Here is a 20301-nt window from a genome sequence, read left to right as displayed (position 1 = left end):
TTCCAGTACTTACATAGTAAAACTTATGTTTTCCACAAATTGTACAGAAACTTAATATAAACTTTCTCCATAAAGCAAATTTCTTCAATGCACAGAATTTAATAAGAAAAACTTGTTTTTGTTTTTGAATGATAATGAAACCATTTCTTGAATTTTTCCCTTCCCTAGCAATTGAAGTCTGATATTATCCCTAAAAGTCATGAATCAATCCCTGAGGTCATGCCACAAACCAACTTCACACAATCCATAAATGTGGAGTAATTTGCATTTCCACGGTCTTTTGAATGAATTAGTCACCTTCACTTCACTTCTTAGCATTTAAAAACACACTTTCAAGAAAATTTATTTTAGCAGTAGATCCTACACTTTTATTTGTAATTAAATAAACCTGAACTGCTTCTCCTTTTCTATTTTTGCTGATTCAAGAAATCTGAAACATTGCCATTCAGAAATTAAAAGGTAATATTTTAATATCATTTGGACTGCATCACTAATAACATTTCCAGATATTTCTATCATTGGAAGAAAGAGAAATATAGTCATAATCATGGAAAAAATCATCGTTTCTTTTTCAAGTGCAGATGCACAATCTGATCACTAACGGAACTGTATGGTTTTATGTCAGCATCACTTAATCCATGAATGCCTATATCATTTCAACTATAATATTAGGTTAAATTAATTATGATTAATTTTTTACTTTTAATTATGTTTTAACAGGTTCAGCATTACTACTATGCCCAAGACATTATTATTTAATTAAAAAGCATTATTATTTAATTAAATACTTATATGCATATCTATGAAGAATCCTAGATTTTCTTCAAATGTAATTAGTCAAACAATTTTTCAGCACGAAATTTTTCATAGTTCTTTCAATTCAGACAAACTTTGATGAGCATCCTTGAACTGAAGGGATTAAGAAGTCCCTTCAATTCAGCTCATTGAAATTTGATTGAATGCAAGGTTTTTTAATCTGCAGATTTTATAGGTGTTTTGTCTTATGAAATACTCACCACCTAACTACCCAAATGAATGAGCTATTTGGCATTCTATAATATTAAGAATATATGATAATTTTCCTCCTGAAAATGATCATCTGAAAAATCTATTTAAACATTTAAGAATATATTTCAATAGTTAATAACTTCAAACCTCTGAAATAAAACTTTATATATTTGCTTTCCTTACAGTATGATATTTAGATAAATTAACTATCTTCCTTGTGGGATGTATAAGTTATCTTTTGCATAATACGTTATTCTTAGTCCTAGAATCTTTTAAAAAATATGGGATTATTATATGTGAGGCCAATTAACTTGTAAGGATTTTATGTTTTACTAAAGTTTATTTTATTTTAAAACTTTAGTGTCTTCTCTTATTTTCCACTTCCGGCCAGAATAAATGTGGTTAGTTTTAGTATGCAAATTGAGCTTGCAAACTATTAAGTATTTAAGTTGTGGCTTTTAGCCAAGAAGGAGTTAAGAGAGAGAGAGAGACTTCTCGCCACCTTATTCCATGCATGCTTTTCAGTCAGTTGCTGTCCGCCTTTCAGGCCAGAAATTTAGTCCTCTTGATATTGAAGACATACTGTAGTTTTCCTGCATTCTGTGTATTACATACGTAAAGACCTAAAAGGCCAATCTTAGTGATACTAGTCTTTGTATAGTATTTGAGTTTAGCTCTTATTTAAATTTAGTTAGTTTGTAGTTCTTATTTTTTTAGTTCAGACCACAAGTACTGTTCTTTGTATCCTGAAGTGTGGAAGCAGCTGCAAACCATGAAGAATAAAGGGTAATTAAATCCTTCCCATCTTTGTCATATCTTCTACAATTTCATCGGACATACTTTAAAGTAAACTCACTGTTCTTCTCAGGACACCCACATGTTCGCCAGAGTGATTAGACGAAATAGTAGTCCGCATAAATTGAGCACAATTAAAAAGCTTCATAGAAATATATTATTTGCCTCAGAGCTAAAAAGCACAAAATAATGAGAGTTTGCTCTGGGTCTGACTTCTTTATTTCTGAACTGACTGAGTGAGTGAATTTTTAAAAATTCCAACACATCGATAAGCGAGTTTTCTTCACAGAGACCTTCAGAGTGGGCAGACAGCCTTGATGAGATAGCCCATAACAAAATAAATGAACTACATTAATATTCTCTTTCTGATGTTAAAAATTTTCATACTGGCTAATTAGAAACATATGCAGTTACAAAGTTCATTCAATGAAGTTTCAAACAGATTTCTATTTTTATGTACACCTATAAATATCTATTTTATACTTTTCATATATACATGCACATCTGTTGGGTTTACAGTTTAGACACTAAAGCACAGTACCAGCAAATAATAATATTTAAATGAATCACTAACAGCTCTTATATGAGAATATTTCATCAATCAGAGGCCAAGCAATTAAATCCACTGAATTCTAATAGTTTACACTGGATTTGGCTTCTGGCATACAGGCTGATGTTTTCTATAAATAATGTGAATACATAGCAGTTTTTCTTAGAAAGCATCCCTTCCAAGACAAATAACAAACAATAATTATTGCCACAAACACCTAAGAATCTAATTAGAATATTTCTCAAATATATTGCAAACTGGCATTATCAGAGATGAAATTTATTGATCATTCTTTTCAAAAATACCAAAACCTGCAAGATAACCCGAATATTTAAAAAAAAAAGGGGGGGGGAGGCTTTTTATACCCATTACTGTACATAACAAAGTAACTAAATTCAGCAGGCGCAAGAGCTCAGTGAACAACTGCTTTTCAAACTGGAGGTAGAATTTTCTTGCCTCTCTGAAGCAAATCAATTCAGGAATATTTTCTATGCCACACTACACAGTTCATTTAATCCTTATTAACAACATAGCTGACTGCTCACTAGAGTATCAGCAAAACATTGATATTGTACATGATACAAATGTATATAAATAAAGAGGATATATACACAAGATGCAATTGGACATATAAGAAATACTCTTAAAATCAAATTACTCAGATAAAAATATCACCCGCAGAATAATTAAGGATAATGTTGCTCTGGGTACGTCACTTTTACTGACAATAATGTTGCATGTATAAAGGAACATGAAAATTTCTCTCAAAGAAGTGTGTCTTTGATGAAGTAGCAACCAGTCCTCTAAATAGTGCATACATAATTGTACATGCAAGTATAGTTCTAGAGAAAGAAGTACAACTAGAAAAAAGTTTCCATAAAGTTTCTATTGAAAACTCAAAATATTTATGAATAATAATAATAATAATAATAATGATCCTGCAGTTTAATAGGAACAAGAAATTAACTCTCTTTACAAAACTCATGTATGATTTTATATCATGAATAATAAAAGTGTGGGGATTCCTTGATAAATTTATAAAGTAATATAATTTTAACAATGCAATTCAATGAAGATATTTTATTATTTAGGTTGGCACACTATTTGTGACGTAAACTGTAGATTAATCCTGTAAAAAACATTATTTAACGTCCTTCTCCAGATTTGTTTTCTTGAAATTATTTTCAATTTCCCAAACCTAAAATTGCCTCTCAAAGTAAAAAAAAAAAAAAAATACTTAAAAGTGACATGGCAAGGTAGCAATAAGTGCTTTTCAAACTGGAGGTAGAATTTTCTTGCCTCTCTGAAGCAAATCAATTTAGGAATATTTTCTATGCCGCACTCACAGTTCACTTAATCCTAGTAAACAACATAGCTGATTGCTCACTAGAGTGTCAGCAAAACATCAATACTGTACATGATATGGATATAGATAAATAAACAATATATACAAAGTTAAGTTGCAATTGGATATATAACATATCATTGAGTTACAATTGGATAGTGGATCCTCTCTCACAGCATTGCCCAAAACAAGCCTCTATCATTTGTTAAACAGGTTTTAACTCAATAGTATGTCCAATGAGCTTTGCTTGAAATTTAATCTGCAAGTGAAATATCTTTAAAATGAAAGGTGGTCTTCCTGAAAGATACAATTCAAATTTGAGAATTTGGCCAGAATACATAATTAATGGAAATATAACTGTTTAAAAACTAATGTTTTTGTGTCAACACTGAAAACAAATATTTCTGAAAGAAGGAAATTAGAAGAATGAACAACTGCAGAAAATCCATTTCAGAGAAGTTGCATGTTCAAAGCAAAATATCTGAATGTTCAAACCGTATTTTATTAAAATTTTTCAGGCAGTGTAGCACATCAAGTAGTTAAGCAAATGGGCCTATGTAAACTGAAAAGGGCCAAGATACAACTTTGTGGATGAATGCAAAAGATGATTATTTTTTTACTGAAGGGCTGTATAAATTTACATATGTCACAGAATGTTATATCGTAAATTGAAAACCCAAAGATGTCTCAGCCAAATGATTAAGAATTTATCCAAAGTTCAACAATCAAGTAAAAAACATTTATACCATCTAAAAACATTTAAATGTTGATGAAACTAGTCATTTCTTTCTTCTCCAGTTTTTAAAATACCTCACCTCTGAAGACCTTCAGTATCACGGTGAAAATCCCTTCACTATTTTATATTGAGCAAATAAGGAAAATATAGAAGACTACTCTTAAGAATGTTACAAAAACCAAGATGTTTCACAACTATTGACAATATGCAGCCCAAAAAAGTGAATGACAGCAGACATATTTGTAGAATGTGTCAAAAAATTGGCAAAGTATTAAAAACTCAAAAATAATTTTTTGCGAACTCATTTTTTTATATTACACTATTTAATTCTTATGATTTAAAAAAAATGAAATATTTAAACTTATTCTGAAATACGCATAACATTTTAACAAACTTAAAAGTAAGATGATAAAAATGTAATAATATATAAAAAAAGTCACAATAACAAAATTGTTTAAAGCCAAGGCAATGAAAAACTGCATAAACAATATATGTATCTCCTCCTAAATTAAAATTCTATTATCATCTTTTTCATTTATATATTCTTCCAGAATGGCTCACTGAAAGACGTACGAATTGTGCTTACTATATTTCCTTTTTTTAAGACATCTATTTTTTAAATGCATCATGGTGTACACTGGTTCACAAAGCACTCTTTAAAAGGAAATGCAGTTAAAATAAATAAAAAACACTGAAAAAATTTATATTAATAAATACTTAAAAGTACACAATTCAAATGTATAAAATTAAATTTTTTACATAATTATTTAAAGGAATATAATTCAGTAATATATCTAAAGCAATTCAGTAAAATTTGAAAAGGGAAAAAATTCCAATAGTGATTAAAAAATGTAATATATGGCAAAAATATTTCTACGAAAGAAGAACTGAGACTTCGGCAGATTAAGAATGAAAAGAAAAGTGAAATATGTTGCCAAAAACTAGGAAGTTCTCCAAGTGAATTACTCTTGGGCACAATGTAAAAAAAGCGAGCAAAACTTAATTCTCAAATTTTTCCTTAAATTTCTGATCACAATTTATAAAATTCGATATTTGAATACATTAGTTCAGTCTTAGAATTGAAATATGGAAAAAAATTGCCATGCTTTTTCAGAAAAATTCCAATTTTATGTCAGAATAAGTATATTAGAATAACACTGCATATAAATATATCTTATGTTATCAAATATATATCTTATGTTATGCTTTCAAGACGTAAAAAATGCAAGCTGAATTTCAGCAACTGGCCGAGTAGAATGGAAGATACAGAATTGCTTCCCCGCTTTCTTTTATTTCCTTGATTCAGTTATACCTGAAAATGCCCTGCTAAGCTTATAGTTAGACACTCTTTAAATGCATCAGAATCCTTTACATGGAGAAAAGCATTTCCCTCACCCAAGTTTCATGAAAACATGCAATATAGCATGAATATAAATTCTGGACCAAGGCATCTCTAAAATATATGACAGGACATTTCTGTACGAATGACTATAATACTACAATAGAACACACCCTCCCAACACCTAGAACAACTCCCAATATTACTTCAATGTCAGCAATCAAATCTCTCAGAAGCTTTGCATGTAATCTCTACTTCAGCTGAAAATGTTTTAATTTTAGTGAAATTTATTCAGCAAAATTTACTTAAAACTGATTATTTGCGTTTACAGAAAAATATGGTTAAACATTAAATTTAACTTTTTAGAGCAGAAAAACAGACAATTGAAATTTCATAAAACAAATAATTTTCATTTATTTTGATACTATAATATTTAGATAGATGTAATATTAATTTAACAAATATAAACATATAGATACTGTATTTAAAATTTACATATTTATAAACATAGTATATACTTTACACATGCCACTTTCTCAAAAAAGACGCAATTTTTATACCATTTTCATTGCAATTCGCATGTTAATTTCCTTGGATAGATTACACATATTAGATGCTTTAACACATAATTTAAGTGCAATTTTGTCTTTGAAATTTTAAACCTTGTGGTTTGGTAAATGATTGAAATGTTTATAACTGCAAGATTTAAAATGCTTGTAAAATGTATGGATTGACAATCATACTGATAATGCTTTTATGAAATACTTGTAAAAACAATGATCTGAACAATGTTTGGTCTTTATGGCCGAAATTCAATTGTTTTAGAATTGTTTCTTTATTATGAGTAACTAAAATGCTTCAATTTAAGATTATCATTACCATAATGTTGCTAATATAATGCCAATACAAGTAACCCTCGTATAACTCAGTAGATAGGTTCCTAGAAAATGCCGTGTTGTGTGAAATCATGTTGTACGAGACCCAGAGCCAATATAAAAAGGGGCTAACACACAACAAAGAATATTACATATTTTAATTTAATACAACTTTAGTGTAATAAATTTCTTCTTTGTCATTACTCAGTATAATCAACAGAGAATGTTTTTTCAGTGGAATGAGATCGCTTTCACTTTCATTATTTCTTCCTTCATTTAAAGTTCTGCCATTCTCTTCTCTCTTTACAAAATCTGTAATTTTACTTTGCTTACTAGTTCTTACCCGGTCATTTTAAATTTCTCGATATAGGGGTAGACATTAATTTAGAAGTCAAACAACAAAAATCAGCATTATGTTTTCAAATTTTCACAGGACTAGTTTCGATGGTTTTACCGAACCATCATCCTCATTTGCAAAAGTGCAAATGAACAAGATAAGATAAGAAAGACTGAACATGAGTTAAGTTACCGGCAACATCTATTGATGAAATGAGAGCTAAAACATAATTTCTTTAAAGATAATCTAATCTTATCCCTGTTGTATATTGTTATAGGGTTCTTGCAATTTATGAATCGTGTTACAGCGAAACCGTGTTACAGGATGCTGTGTTGAAGAAGGACTCCTGTACTTCTACACTGCTATGTGTCTGATAAATAAATAAAAATTAAAAAAATAAATAAAATAAATAAATAAATATGCTTTCAGCTTTTTAAATTATCTAAAATTTTTCTTCAAATAGTATTCATATTTCTTAACAAGCTGTTTTATACTTATCAGTTATTTTACTCAATGTATGATGTTATAAAATTATCAACTGACACAATATGTTCTATTAACAAGTCTTAGTTCTGCATGCTTCACCTGCCATAGCCTTCAGATTTAGAATTTTCTTCTCTAATAAAAGAAGGCAATCAAAATGCATATTTTATTTCTAAAACAGCAACTAATCAAAACATTTCACCAAATTCATATTTGACATTTGAAAGGGTTTAAATGAGCACTGTACTTTACTTAGAAATAATTGCATAATGCAATGATTTTTACAATAGTAGCTACAAGATTAACCCATTTTTCACTGAGAATGAAGAAAAGTAACTTATATTAATATCAGAAACATGAAAGAAGGTGAACTGCATGTCACATTGGGATTTATTTTCATCTAACCAATGAAGAAAAAGTACACACTTTTGGAATTCTACAAGATGTTAAAATTATACCATTAGATATCCTACATGAAACAAATCATAGACTTCCTTCAACTTCAAACACAAAAATTCTATTCATTCCTTGAGCAAATTGGTTAAAAGTCACCTACAATTAATAAAATTAAAAAATATGCATGAAAGATACAAAGGCGGAGACACAACTGAGTGTCAAAATAACACACCCATTCAAAATAATGCTTGCCTGTTGCATCCCTCACACAACCAAACTGATCCCTTCACTTGATGTTACAATGAATATATTCACTAAAGAAAGAAAAGTTCAGATTGAGCCGGAGACTAGCAAACAGACAATAATGAATTTCTTTCTACTGAGGTGGCTTAAGCTCTGAAAATTATTACCTGCCAGATATCATTGCATGAAATTATAAAGTTAATGCAAGCCACATCATGCAGGTTACGAACTTTTAGCAAGCACCTCTTAGTGGCTAGCATCGAACTGTTCCTAAACCTAGAAGGCTTCTCTGAATCCTGGAAATAATACTGTATGGCTTGTTCAGCACTTTGTGGAGACATCAGTCCATGAATACTCTGCTTTGTCTTATGATTATTTTAACCTTCAACAAGTGGTTAACCTCATCTTCTTTGCAACTGATTAACCTTTTTAACAACAATTCTTCACACAAGGACTGCAAGACAATGAAGCAAGACAAACAGCCCATAGTGATTTCTTAACATGAATTATCATCTGATGATATGTGAAAATACAGATGAGTTCATTTAACTTTTTATGATGAAAAATAATTTTTGCATTTTTGTTGATTTTAACTCTTTATCACGCATTTTCAATAATAATGATTGATCCTCAAATGCCTTTATACAAACAGTGAATGCTTTTCAAAAACCACTCAAGGTTTCAGATGATTTTGGTCACCTCAGAGGTAATGTTTAATACCAGTGTTTGTTAATGTTCTCATGAAGTTAGCTGTCTACAAAAGGTGGTCATCACAGGAGAGTTCAGTATATTACAAAGCATTTTGGGGGGGGGGGAAACTAAAATATACATACTATAAGATATCTAGAAAAATTAGTAAAATGAAAAAATATGCTTACTTTTGTAATAAATAACCTAATGCATTTTGCCTAGTTTTACTGTATCTTGACAGAAAATGAAATATAAAAATATTGGTCCAATCATATATCGGATAAGTTTAAAATGAAGTACATTGGTGAATATAAAATAATAGTAATACCAACTGAAAACAAAATAATAGCAATATCAAATAGAAGTAAACAACAGTAATATCAACAAACAAACAGTTTTTAAAATATGAATCTAATGATTCATATTTTAAAAAGCTTAAATGACAATGAAGCATTACGCTTTCAACATATTAAGCAAAATGTTTAACAATAATAATAATAAAAAAAAAAAAAAACCACGTCAAATGACCAGTCACTTTAGCAAAAGCAAATTCAAACACAGTTTTTGTTTTTTTCTGTAAAATTGTTAATTCATAAACTGCAAAAAGCAGACCTAAACATCCACAACAATTTTTTTAAAGCTTCATTTAAACAAATATATATTTTCATATTAATAATAAATACTAAAAATAAATTTCAGAAATCAGCAAAGATAAAACTGCCTCTAATATAATCCTTGGACGATATAAAAGTAAAAACAGCCACAAAATAAATACATTAATAGATGCCAGTTTTCAGTTATAAAAACATATCTAAATTTACTGAAACTTTAAGCATTGCACCAGAAATCTAATATAAACATACATTATTAGTTTCATAAAATTTAAAAGTTAATTTGCCAACCACTGCTTCAAAAACTATTTTGCTGCAACACCTTTCAAGGTACTTAAAGAGTAGAAATTTTTTAATGCATGTTATAATCTCTTTCAGACATTATATGCAGTAATGAAAATCCTGTTCACTAGCAAAAAAATAATTTTAATACACTAAGTTTTCAGTAACTATATGCAATACAGCAAACTTAGCAATATTGATAGCAAAGAATGCTGATCAATATTGAAAAACAAACTTGGCAGTTGAGGCAAATAAATATTCATCTTTATTTCAATTGACATTTACAGCCACAATTCACCTGGCACTCTAGTCATGCCTATTAAAAAATATTTACCTTTCTGATACTGTAGTAGGAATAGAGCAGCAAGGCAGCGTCTTAGCAAGAGCAAAGAGCAAAAGAGCATAGCTATTCAATATGAAAGTTCACTAAGAGAAAGATTTATTCTCAAAATTTTGAGTTCAAGTTCTGAATTAGTTACATCTTCAATGTTATGTAAGTCATATTATATGGACTGATCTAGACAGAACACAGTCCAGGAACAGTTAACAATATTTTTAGAACAGAGAGGGAAATGACCAAATTAAATATAAGGAATTAACTGGCTATTGCTAATTTAAATTGTAATTTTAATTCGCATATACTTTATCTTCCATATATGCATTTCCTACCTTTAGGGTTAATCAAATAAGGAAAAACAAGAAATGTTTCATGATAAGATGATACAGTTGGTAAAATCCAATTTTTTTTTTTTTTTTGTCAACATAGTATGCTGGTAGAAATTTGCTTGTATCGAATAGAAAGAGAGTGACAGCGCGCTTTTACTCTGCATCAGATAAAAGAATGTCTGGAACAACAAATGTGTGATAAGAAGAATCTAGATGGTAGAATGGGATATTTCACTTAGCCGCCATCAGTCTGCGAAGAAAAATGTAATGAATGAAAATAGACAAGCAATGTGAAAAAAAGTTGGATCAATAAGGTAAAGTAGTAAGTACTTAACAAAATGTTAAGTTAAATAATTAACAAAATGTTAGGTAAGAATATCCGAAGGATATTTGTATTTTTCTCTAGGAAAATGGTAGAAATTTGAAAAGCACAGAAAATTTAGGTTGGTTGGTTGGAACTTTTCGGCACAAAACTCATGGTGGTATATTGATATCACCATGATTACCATGATTAATATTGCGCCAAACAAAAGATTATGTATTTTCAAAACTTAAACTAATAAAGACAAGAACACATGCACCATTCAGTGCATACTCACGAGTCATGATTGGAAATTTAAGACAATGTTACATATAGGTATAAAATAGCAAGCTATAAGATCAAACACACAATTTTCTTTTTTACTAATTTTTGAAAACCATGAAATACAGATAGTAAACTCTATAGTCAAAGGATAAATTCTGATGAATATGAATATAACTAGATCCCAGTTAGATCTGAACTCAAAGATTCTGAAACTCAAATTGGATTCAGGGCATCCAATTAACATGGTAAAGCTTTGTAGCTTTTAAAAAGTTAAAAATGTTAGAATGTGGTTCTTTACCAACTTAATCTTTTGCTGAAATCTCCCAAGTATTAAAATAAAAATTTCAAAAGCAATTAAAATTTAGACAATCAATTAAAATGTGTTTAATGGTTAAAACAGTGTTGTATTTAGCACAAACTGGTTCAATTTCACCCATCAATAGGTATCTGTGTATTAGCCTTGTGAAACCAATTCTTAATCGGGTCAGAAGGACCTCCTCCTTTCGGTATAGGGTTCATTTCCAATGTTCTATTTTATGTTTTGTATTTCATAATTTATTGGTTAACTGTGCATCCAAAAGATTTTGCCATTTCATCAAAATTTTCCTCCCAATCAAAGTGTTGTTATCTGAATAGGGAACGGGTTAGCTGAACAGGCATATTTTGCAGTGACATCCACCAGTTCGTTTCCCACAACACTAATGGATCCTTTATTAGACTAGAATAGAAGAGAAACACGCTAATATGACAATCAAAATCGTAAAAACAACCTTGTATTTAGCGTAAGTATTTTGAAACACTCAATCGATTTCAAGGGCAGCTAAAGGTCCCTCCTCATCAGGAAAAAGAAATAACAAGAAAGAAGAAAAATACAGGGAAAGGAGTCTTAGAAACACGTGGTCCTTATCAGCACTGCACGTGGTTGTAACCGAATTTTTAATCAGAGTTGCACTGGCCGGCTACTTTTACTGAGCCTGGCTATCTGATTTAAACATGTAACACAAAGGACAAGAAAAATGGCGAAGTTAAAAATAGGGAGCGAGGGGCAAATGCACCTTCACGCTCAAAATCTGAACTTCGAATAATGGAAAGCAACCACTGAACAGATTTTTATACCCTCTGGTAGTACCAAACGTGAGGAGGTAATGCCATCTTTCGGCAAAAATAACTGAATTAAGATAGTAGAATTTTAAAGGCATTAGGAAGGACTGGATTGGACTTCAAAACATTAACTAAACCTGCTAAATCTTTGTGAATGTGAAAAGCCTCAAGAAAATCCAATTCACCTATGGAAGAAGCCTTTTGGATGATTTTTGCAGATCCAAAATCAAAATTATGGTTAAAAGTCCAACTATGATACGCTATTGAAGACTTGTTAATTTCGCCTTTTCTGACATAAGATTCATGTTCCCTGATACGAAACTTTAACGCTCTTTTTGTTTGGCCAATATATCTTAAACCACACTGACACGATATAATATAAATTCCCCAAGAATTCAAGACAGAAACGCAATCTTTTAGAATCGAAGGGTGAATTTTATTAATAGGCGAGAAACCGACTTGAAAATTGAATTTCTGGAGAATCCGTGCAATTTTATAGCTAACAGAAGGATAAAATGGAAGCATGACAAGGTCATTGTCAATCCTTTATTGATCCTTTATTGTACCCTTTATTGTAGGATCCTTTATTGTTGGGTACCAAGCCAAGGCTTAGTACCCAGCAATAAAGGATCTGGTAACCTTTGGCTTTTAAGCTAACACTGAACTTCAGAACTTCTACGAGTAACAGATTTGTGTTATCCACATAGGATTCAAGAGCTTTTAGCACACTAAGCGAGTGTGTGTAACTAATGAAATTTTTCATATGTTGTTTACCTATGGAAGATAGAGTTAATAGCAAAGCAACAATCTCTGCAGTAAAGATGGTATAAGCGAGATAAAGTTTTCTTCCCTCAACAGTATTCCCGCACACGAAGGCAGAGCCGACGTGATACTGGGACTTAGATCCATCTGTATACACTGCAACATAGTCATTGAAAGCCTGTTTATGTTCATAGAAAATCTGCTTGTACACATCATCATTGGTGTTATCTTTAGCTAAGTTGGAAAATGTGTTGAGAAGCTCAATGTAAGCATCTTTCCAAGGAGGATTTCCAAATATTTTACTGCTTGAACTTTCACCTCTTAGAAGCCATGTTCTTGCATCCACTGTTGAATGCATAATCCCAAAGCAGGAATACAAGAAAGATGCACTTGGTAGAGCAAATAAAACTGGCTATCGAGCACTAAGTAGTTGGCTGAATTATCAGGATGTGAAACAGTTTTTGAAGTAATAGTGAAGAGACAACTACTCATGTCTCAGCTGAAGGAGTGGCTCGAAACATTCTACATACAAACATTGCACAGGCTTTTATATATTTTTGAACAAGGAAATGTGACATTTTATGCAATTCAGCAGATCTTGTCATAACCAAAAATAGGGGAACAATTTAGGTGTTTTCTGTACTTTCTGTAGTTTGAGGTCTTTTACTAGATGATTACTTGGCAGTTTCATGAAGTGTAATAAAATTTTGCAAAGCCATATTTGAAGGAAATAAAAATTCGAACCTGGCATCCCCACCCACCACAGAGTCCAACAAGGGGACTCAGATTCCTGCACCAAGGATAACCAGGTTTATATGCAAACTGAAGCCCCACAGTCAGCTTTCCTAAAAGCAGGTACTCCCGAGAGCTTGTCCCCAAGCCACTGACAAAAGGACCAGTGGCCAGCCGATTGATACCCATGAGTACGATAAAGTGCCTCCCATTTAGAAGAAGCAGAAGCCAAAGCAGTGTGTTGGGGACAGTACCTCGTCCTTCAACTACCAGGACCCTCCTTTCCAGTGACATGGATCTCCACGCACGCAGTTTTCTCACCATTCGAAAACTAGAGACAAGAACAGTTCTAGTTTCTCATAACAAACCTCAACCTCGGAAGAGGAATACCACAAAGCAGAAGAAAAAGAGAAAAGTTAGCATTTGAGAGGAGATGGAAAAAGGATAGAAAGGATGAAAAAGGCCTAGGATTGTGATACCCGATCACTAAGACAGTAATCCCCTGAAGGATCTTCACCTGCTATGCTTTAGCTGGGCATATTGAAATGGCCTTCATGTCTAAGGTGGCCCTATCAGGAGTTATGCTCCCAACATACTTCGCTCATTCTGCCCAATGACACACCCCGCCACTTTGATGCAGCATAGCAGAATTTGGGGGGGGGGTACAGGAAAATTCAGACCTTCAGTACATATTTCATTCTGCTTTAAGCATAATACAGTACAAAGTCTGTAATACAGACATCCACTATCTGGAATGATCTCAAACTCAAAGCCACAAACTTTTCTTTTTGTATGCTTTACGCATGCGTGTAATGTGTTTACACATACGCATTAACGCACGTTTGCACATGCGTGTTGGGAGGATGTGTCTCCAGATACGTTAAAAAATGCATGGCATAATTTATGGCCAGCTACCATATTTCATGGTGAGGACGATGAAGATGATAGCCGCAAATTTGAAGGTTTTCGGACATCGCAAACTAAAGGCGAAATTTTCCAGTTATTAAATTTTGTAAAGAAATGTGGAGATGTGGTAATAAATGAAGATGATATAGCAGAAGTTTTTCATTGCAATGACAATGCCCCCATCATCAATAAATGGACAGCGAAATCTGTAGTATGGTTCTAGATCCAGAAAATACCGTATAGCGAAGAAAGTGACAGAGAGGTTATTGAAAACGAAAAAATTTCAATTGACAAGTCAGTTGGTATTCTCGACACAGCATTTACAGGACTTGAACAGTGGAACTTTGTAACTGAACAAGAAATTATGTCTGTTTATAGAAAGAATATATAGTTTATAGAAAGTATTAGCAAAAAAAAAAAAAAAAAAAAAAAAAAAAAAAAAAAAAAAAAAAAAAAAGCAACTTAATATGAAAGAAATGTTTAATAAAGTAAACAAATAAATATTATTATTATTATTATTATTTTTTTTTTGTAAATTTTGATACCCTTTAGATCATAATTGCTCTTTATTTCATAAATTACGATTTCATATTTTTAATTGTATAATTTCTTCATGCTATCTTACCAGATTTAAATTGATGATCTTTAATCCAAAAAAAAGCCCTAATCCGGAATTACCGAAGTCCCGACAAGTCCGGATTATAGACTTTGTATTCTATTTATATTATCACTTCAGCAAAGAGAATCCACTCAGGTAAAAGTAGCAATGCAGAACAAACAATATGTTATGCACATATCCAGGACAGTACACATCTCTGTATGATTACATTCAGTTCTTTTGTCAACTATAAACTTTGAAAATTTAACTCCAGGCTTTCTGCATTTGTTAGCTGTAAAATTTAACACCTTGCCTTAACTATGGCATATGAGAGATGTGGTACGTCAATAGGGCCAAAAGTAAACACAACATGTGACAGACATGAGCTAGTTATATTCTTTGGGCTACATGCAACAAAACACTTATCAATTTTCCTGTCTACATTGGAATGTGAAGATATATTTCTTGAATATTAGATACCCTTGAAAATGTCTTCAAAAAGAATACTAAGCTTTGATGAGAGTAATAAAAGTTTGCTAACATTTTAAACTATGCTTTAACAGGTATTTTAAATAATAATATTGACAGTAGTGATATTTTACTTTCTGCATGAAAACATAAGCACGTAAACCATACAGCATGCAATTTAAATAAATAGACAAGCAACAGACAAAAAATAGACAAGACTTGGTTTCCTGTAGACTGGGACGACATGAAAATATAGTTTCCATTGTGTATAATAATGGTTGAACTGAAGCCAACAATTCAAATGAATTCCTCTAATGAGGGCAGTTAAGAAACTCCAGTATTCAGAAAAATGATGCAGTTCAACAGATTTTTGCAAATATCGGGTTTTAATCAAAGTTTCCCACCACTGCAAATAGCGTCCACTAAACAGATCACGTTCACCTGTTTAAACGCATTTTGTCAAATGATTTTTGATATTTGAAAGAAAGGAACTTGCTTTAGTACACCGTGTTGTAAAATTTGTAAAAAAATATTGTTAAGTAGAATGGGGTCACAAATAGAACTATCAGGCTACCACATTAGAAACATCATTTATTCCCAGTTCTATTGCAAAAAGTCAGCTACAAAATTTCGCCAAATCATGTGAACAGCTTTTGGTACTAACATTGTACTATATAACTCTGTGATGATTTAGTATCGAAAGTTCAAAAACAAGGACCATGACAGTGAAGAAGAAGAACGTTCTGGGCGAACATCAGTAGGACGCCCAGAACGTTCTGCCTGCCAGAACTTGCAGAAAAAGATCAGTATGCAACCACTCGAGAGCTTGCTAAGGAATTAGATGTTAGCGCCATGTCCACAATTCATGCAATGCATCGCATAAACTTGACATACAAGTTCAATTACTGGGTGCCGCATGAGACGAAGCAGATACAGACAGACATGTTCAGGCCTGCACTAATCCATTTGAATATCAATGCAAGGATAAAATTCTGGACCGCATCAACACTTCTGATGAAAAGCAAATTCACTTCAACAACAAAAACCAAAAAGGGGCTTGATCTGCATGCAGTGAACCTGTCGGCAGCATTGCAAAGTATAATTTTGACTAATAAAAAGATCATGCTTTGTATCTGGTGGGATAACCGTGGTATTATACACAAATAGTATCTGGAAAAAGGTAAAACCCCTGACAGTAAGGTGTACAGCAAGATACTAGTCCATGCTGATGCTACTATCAAGGAAAAATGCCAAACTGAGTTCTGGCGCAAGAAGGTAATATACTCCATCAAAATAATGAAAGACCACACGTGTCTGCATTCACCAGCTGGACTCTGTACAGACTTGAATGGTATCTTTTGCAACACCCACTGTACAGCCCTGACATTGCTTTTTTGGACTTCTACATTTTTTACATCTGCAGCTACATCTTGCTGAATAAAAACTGAATAGAATAAAAACTGGTCTTCACCATCCCCCATAAGCATTCAAACATGATATCAAAATCATGAATGAAAAAAAGAGAGAAAAGCACATTAATAATGTCAAAACTAAATGTATTAAACAGATTTTCGAATCCAATAACAACTCGCAAGGCACATGAAACATATTACTCAACTTCCCTTTAAATTTCCAGTTACATTATATGGCAGTATCTTTCAGACTCTCCCTTTTTTCATGCAAATCTGATTAAACATAAAAGTATAATTTTTGCAAAAGTTTCAGCAAAATCATTTAAACAAAACTTACATCATCCATGGCTATGAAATTTGATGCGTCATGAAAAAGATGTATCTTGACTAGATCAAAGATTGTATGACCAATACTCCAGCGTGTTCTCGTGAATCCTTTACTCTAAAAACAGAAAATGAAAAAAAAAAAAAAAAAAAAAAAAAAAATAAGATAATGTGCATACAGCATATTTTAGAATTAAGTGTTTAATAGGTTTTAGAGTTAAGATGTGGAAAGTAGTACCAATGAATTGCTGTCTATTAATTTTTATAAAACTATCATATCCAAAACCTCGTAACAGTGTTTTCTTATCATTATGTAGGCCATGTAATATTTCAACACACTTTTTCTAACTTAATTTATAGCAGAACTCTGTCAAATTTTTTAATAATGTAACCAAACCAGAAGTCTAAGAATTATATTAAATAAATGCAATTTAAACATTTCAAACTTGTATATGAGATAAATTTTTAATGAAATGGGAATAAATTTCTATACATGAGTATTTTTTAAATTTGATTTAAGGTCCAAAATTTTAATTCCAATACTAGAAATGATATTGTTCATGCTTTTTACAAAAAGTGCTCAACTGATTTACTTTAATACAGCATTTATAATAAAAAGTCCAAAATCTGGATTTTTCATATTCGAAATGATCTAATATCTGGACTTCAGAACAGCCTTCAGCAATTTTTTAAGATTTTTTTTTCTTACAAAGTATTGGAATGGAGAGTATAATACTAAAAAAAAAGAAGCTGTTCCATAACAGTGATTTTTCTCATTGACTAACTGAGATTCCTACTCATAACATTCAAACACCTGCTGGCTAAGTGGCTATGACTACACTTGCCCTTGAATGGTTGTGGGGGGATTAGCATTTTTTTAACAATGTAATTTATTTTTTAACATAAACAATAAATGAATGTCCAAGACATATTTTTTGGGAGCAGGATGTCGCTCATTCTAGTCTAAGTTGCTATGACTACACTTTTTGCCCTTGAATGGTTGTAGGGGGATTAGCATTTTTTTGAACAATATAATTTATTTTTTAACATAAACAATAACTGAATTTCCAAGACATATTTTTTGGGAGCAGGATGTCGCTCATCCTAGTTTCTGTTCACTGGCATAGCAACAGGAGAAGGAATTTGATTCTGAGGAATTTAAGTTCAGTTAACATTGCAAATTATGCTCTTTCTTAACTTTTAAATTTGATACAGCTTATTATTTTTTGGAGCTGGTATAAATGGCACTGCACTATTAAAATTAAAGTTAGAACTTTAGTATTACAAATTAAAAGTTTGAACTTTTTGAAATCAAAATTATGTTAGGAATATGGCACTGAAGAGTCACTAGAACAACAATGAATAACAAAAAAACTATTCATAATTCTAAAAATGATAATTATGACAAAGTAGTGATTGAATAGATGAGATAGCGATGCTGCACCATTGAAAGTCCAATGCTAATGGCTCTAGGCAAAATATTTAATGAGGATGAAGTTAAAGGCTTAATTCGTATATTCAACAGGTCAGTTAACCAAATTTAAAAATCACCATAGCATGAGGCAGTTCAAAATTTCAGGCAATAAAACTTCAGCTGATCCATGTGTATTCACCAAACTCATTAACCCCTTCGCGCCGACTGTCACGTATACGTGCCAGCAACGAACACACTTACCTACCGGCCGACACGCAGGCGTGCCAGAGGATTGTTCCGTTCTCTACCGGTCACGTATTTGTGCCAGTACTTTGGAACGTTTTTCAAACTATAATTTCTGCCACAAGATGTCACTGTATGTCCATATGGTTTCAGATACATGTAAATTAGACCTTCTACTCGAAATGAGAGAATACTCACATACACGTGTTTTTAATTATATAAACAAACGGGGAAATAAATGTTTCCGAATGGCGTGATTTATGACGTCTCTTTAAATCGCACTTTTTATTCGCACGTGGTAGTTGTTTACTGTAAGTAGAGAAGTTTTATTTGCTCTAAAGCATTGGGTATTTTGGTTTGCAGTTCAGTTTTTAGAAAATAATTAGATCTTGTTAGACGTGAATTCTTTGTTTTTACCGTTGCAATTTCGAAGCGTCGAAAATGTTTAACAGAGCATGAAATAGCAGAAATGATGCAAAATATTTCAGATATTGATTCTGAAAGATTAACTGAAAGACATTTTCTAAAACTTTGTTCAGAAGAGACTGATAAGAAAATGAGACGACGATGCTTCGTTTGTTCACATTCCCGGAAAAATCCTCCAAAACGGCAAATGAGTTATTACAAGGAATGTAACATAGGACTGTGTGTAGATCCCTGTTTTCAAATTTTTTATACGAAAAGAGAATTTTAAGTAATATATCTAGTTTTCAGATGTATAATGTTAAAATTCATAAAATGGTGAGTAATTAAAATAAAATATGTAAAATATGCTTTTAAACAAGAAATAAGGTAATTAAAGTATATATATAAAAATATTTATAAAGCATAAGTCATTTAAATACTCTATAGAGCATTATTAAACAATGCATTTATACTTCGGAAATTTCATGGATTTAGGCCCTATAGCAAAAAAGCCCCCGGCCCTGGAGAGACGCTCGCGTAAGACACTGCCGGCCTCAGCGATAAGCGCGCGTTTTCGCTACCCGGCTCGAAGGGGTTAAGGATGAAAGTTATCACCAGAATTGGCTGCTGTCATGACACTGGTGTTGCTTGGTAATATATGAATTTTGAAATACCCGAGCTACCTCTACAGAAAAGACCTAACCTTGTGTCAAAGATTCCAAAGCGAGACTAATCGTTCTGGTATGTGCAAATGTTACAGGAATGCACAAATTTAAACTTTACACAATTGGGAATAACACAACTTTGACTTTTAAAAGAGTAAAATTTTCTCTATCATCGTTTAAATATAAAAGCATGAATGACAGAAACATTAACAAATGACTGATTTTGAAAATCATTTCATACCAGATACTCAGCAAAGTTTGAAATTAGTTGATTCATCGGATGATGCAAAATTTTAGCAATTATAGACAACTGTTCGGCTCATACTTTA

The 20301-nt window shown here is 31.8% G+C and overlaps 1 protein-coding gene across 15 annotated transcripts in view; it reads right to left on the bottom strand.

The window, feature by feature from the left end:
• The window catches only part of LOC118180687 (inositol polyphosphate-5-phosphatase A-like), a 205971-nt gene that overhangs the window by 16321 nt on the left and 169349 nt on the right, over positions 1 to 20301 (bottom strand). For 13 of the 15 annotated variants that reach the window (XR_015041552.1, XM_085817993.1, XM_085817991.1 and 10 more), the window contains one exon: positions 17259 to 17363. Coding sequence is in view for 12 of the 15 variants with exons in the window: in XM_085817993.1 (XP_085674119.1) it covers positions 17259 to 17363 (105 nt within the window). In the remaining 3 variants the exon portion in view is untranslated. Of the gene's footprint in view, positions 1 to 8985; positions 9129 to 17258; positions 17364 to 20301 lie in introns of all 15 variants that reach the window. The other 2 variants (XR_015041551.1, XR_015041550.1) reach the window with 1 other exon arrangement.

Source organism: Stegodyphus dumicola, chromosome 6, assembly GCF_044657685.1.
Source record: "Stegodyphus dumicola isolate Sdum_Otavi_A_Nest chromosome 6, ASM4465768v1".
NCBI lineage: Eukaryota > Metazoa > Arthropoda > Arachnida > Araneae > Eresidae > Stegodyphus > Stegodyphus dumicola.
This window is presented reverse-complemented; position numbering and strand designations above follow the sequence as displayed.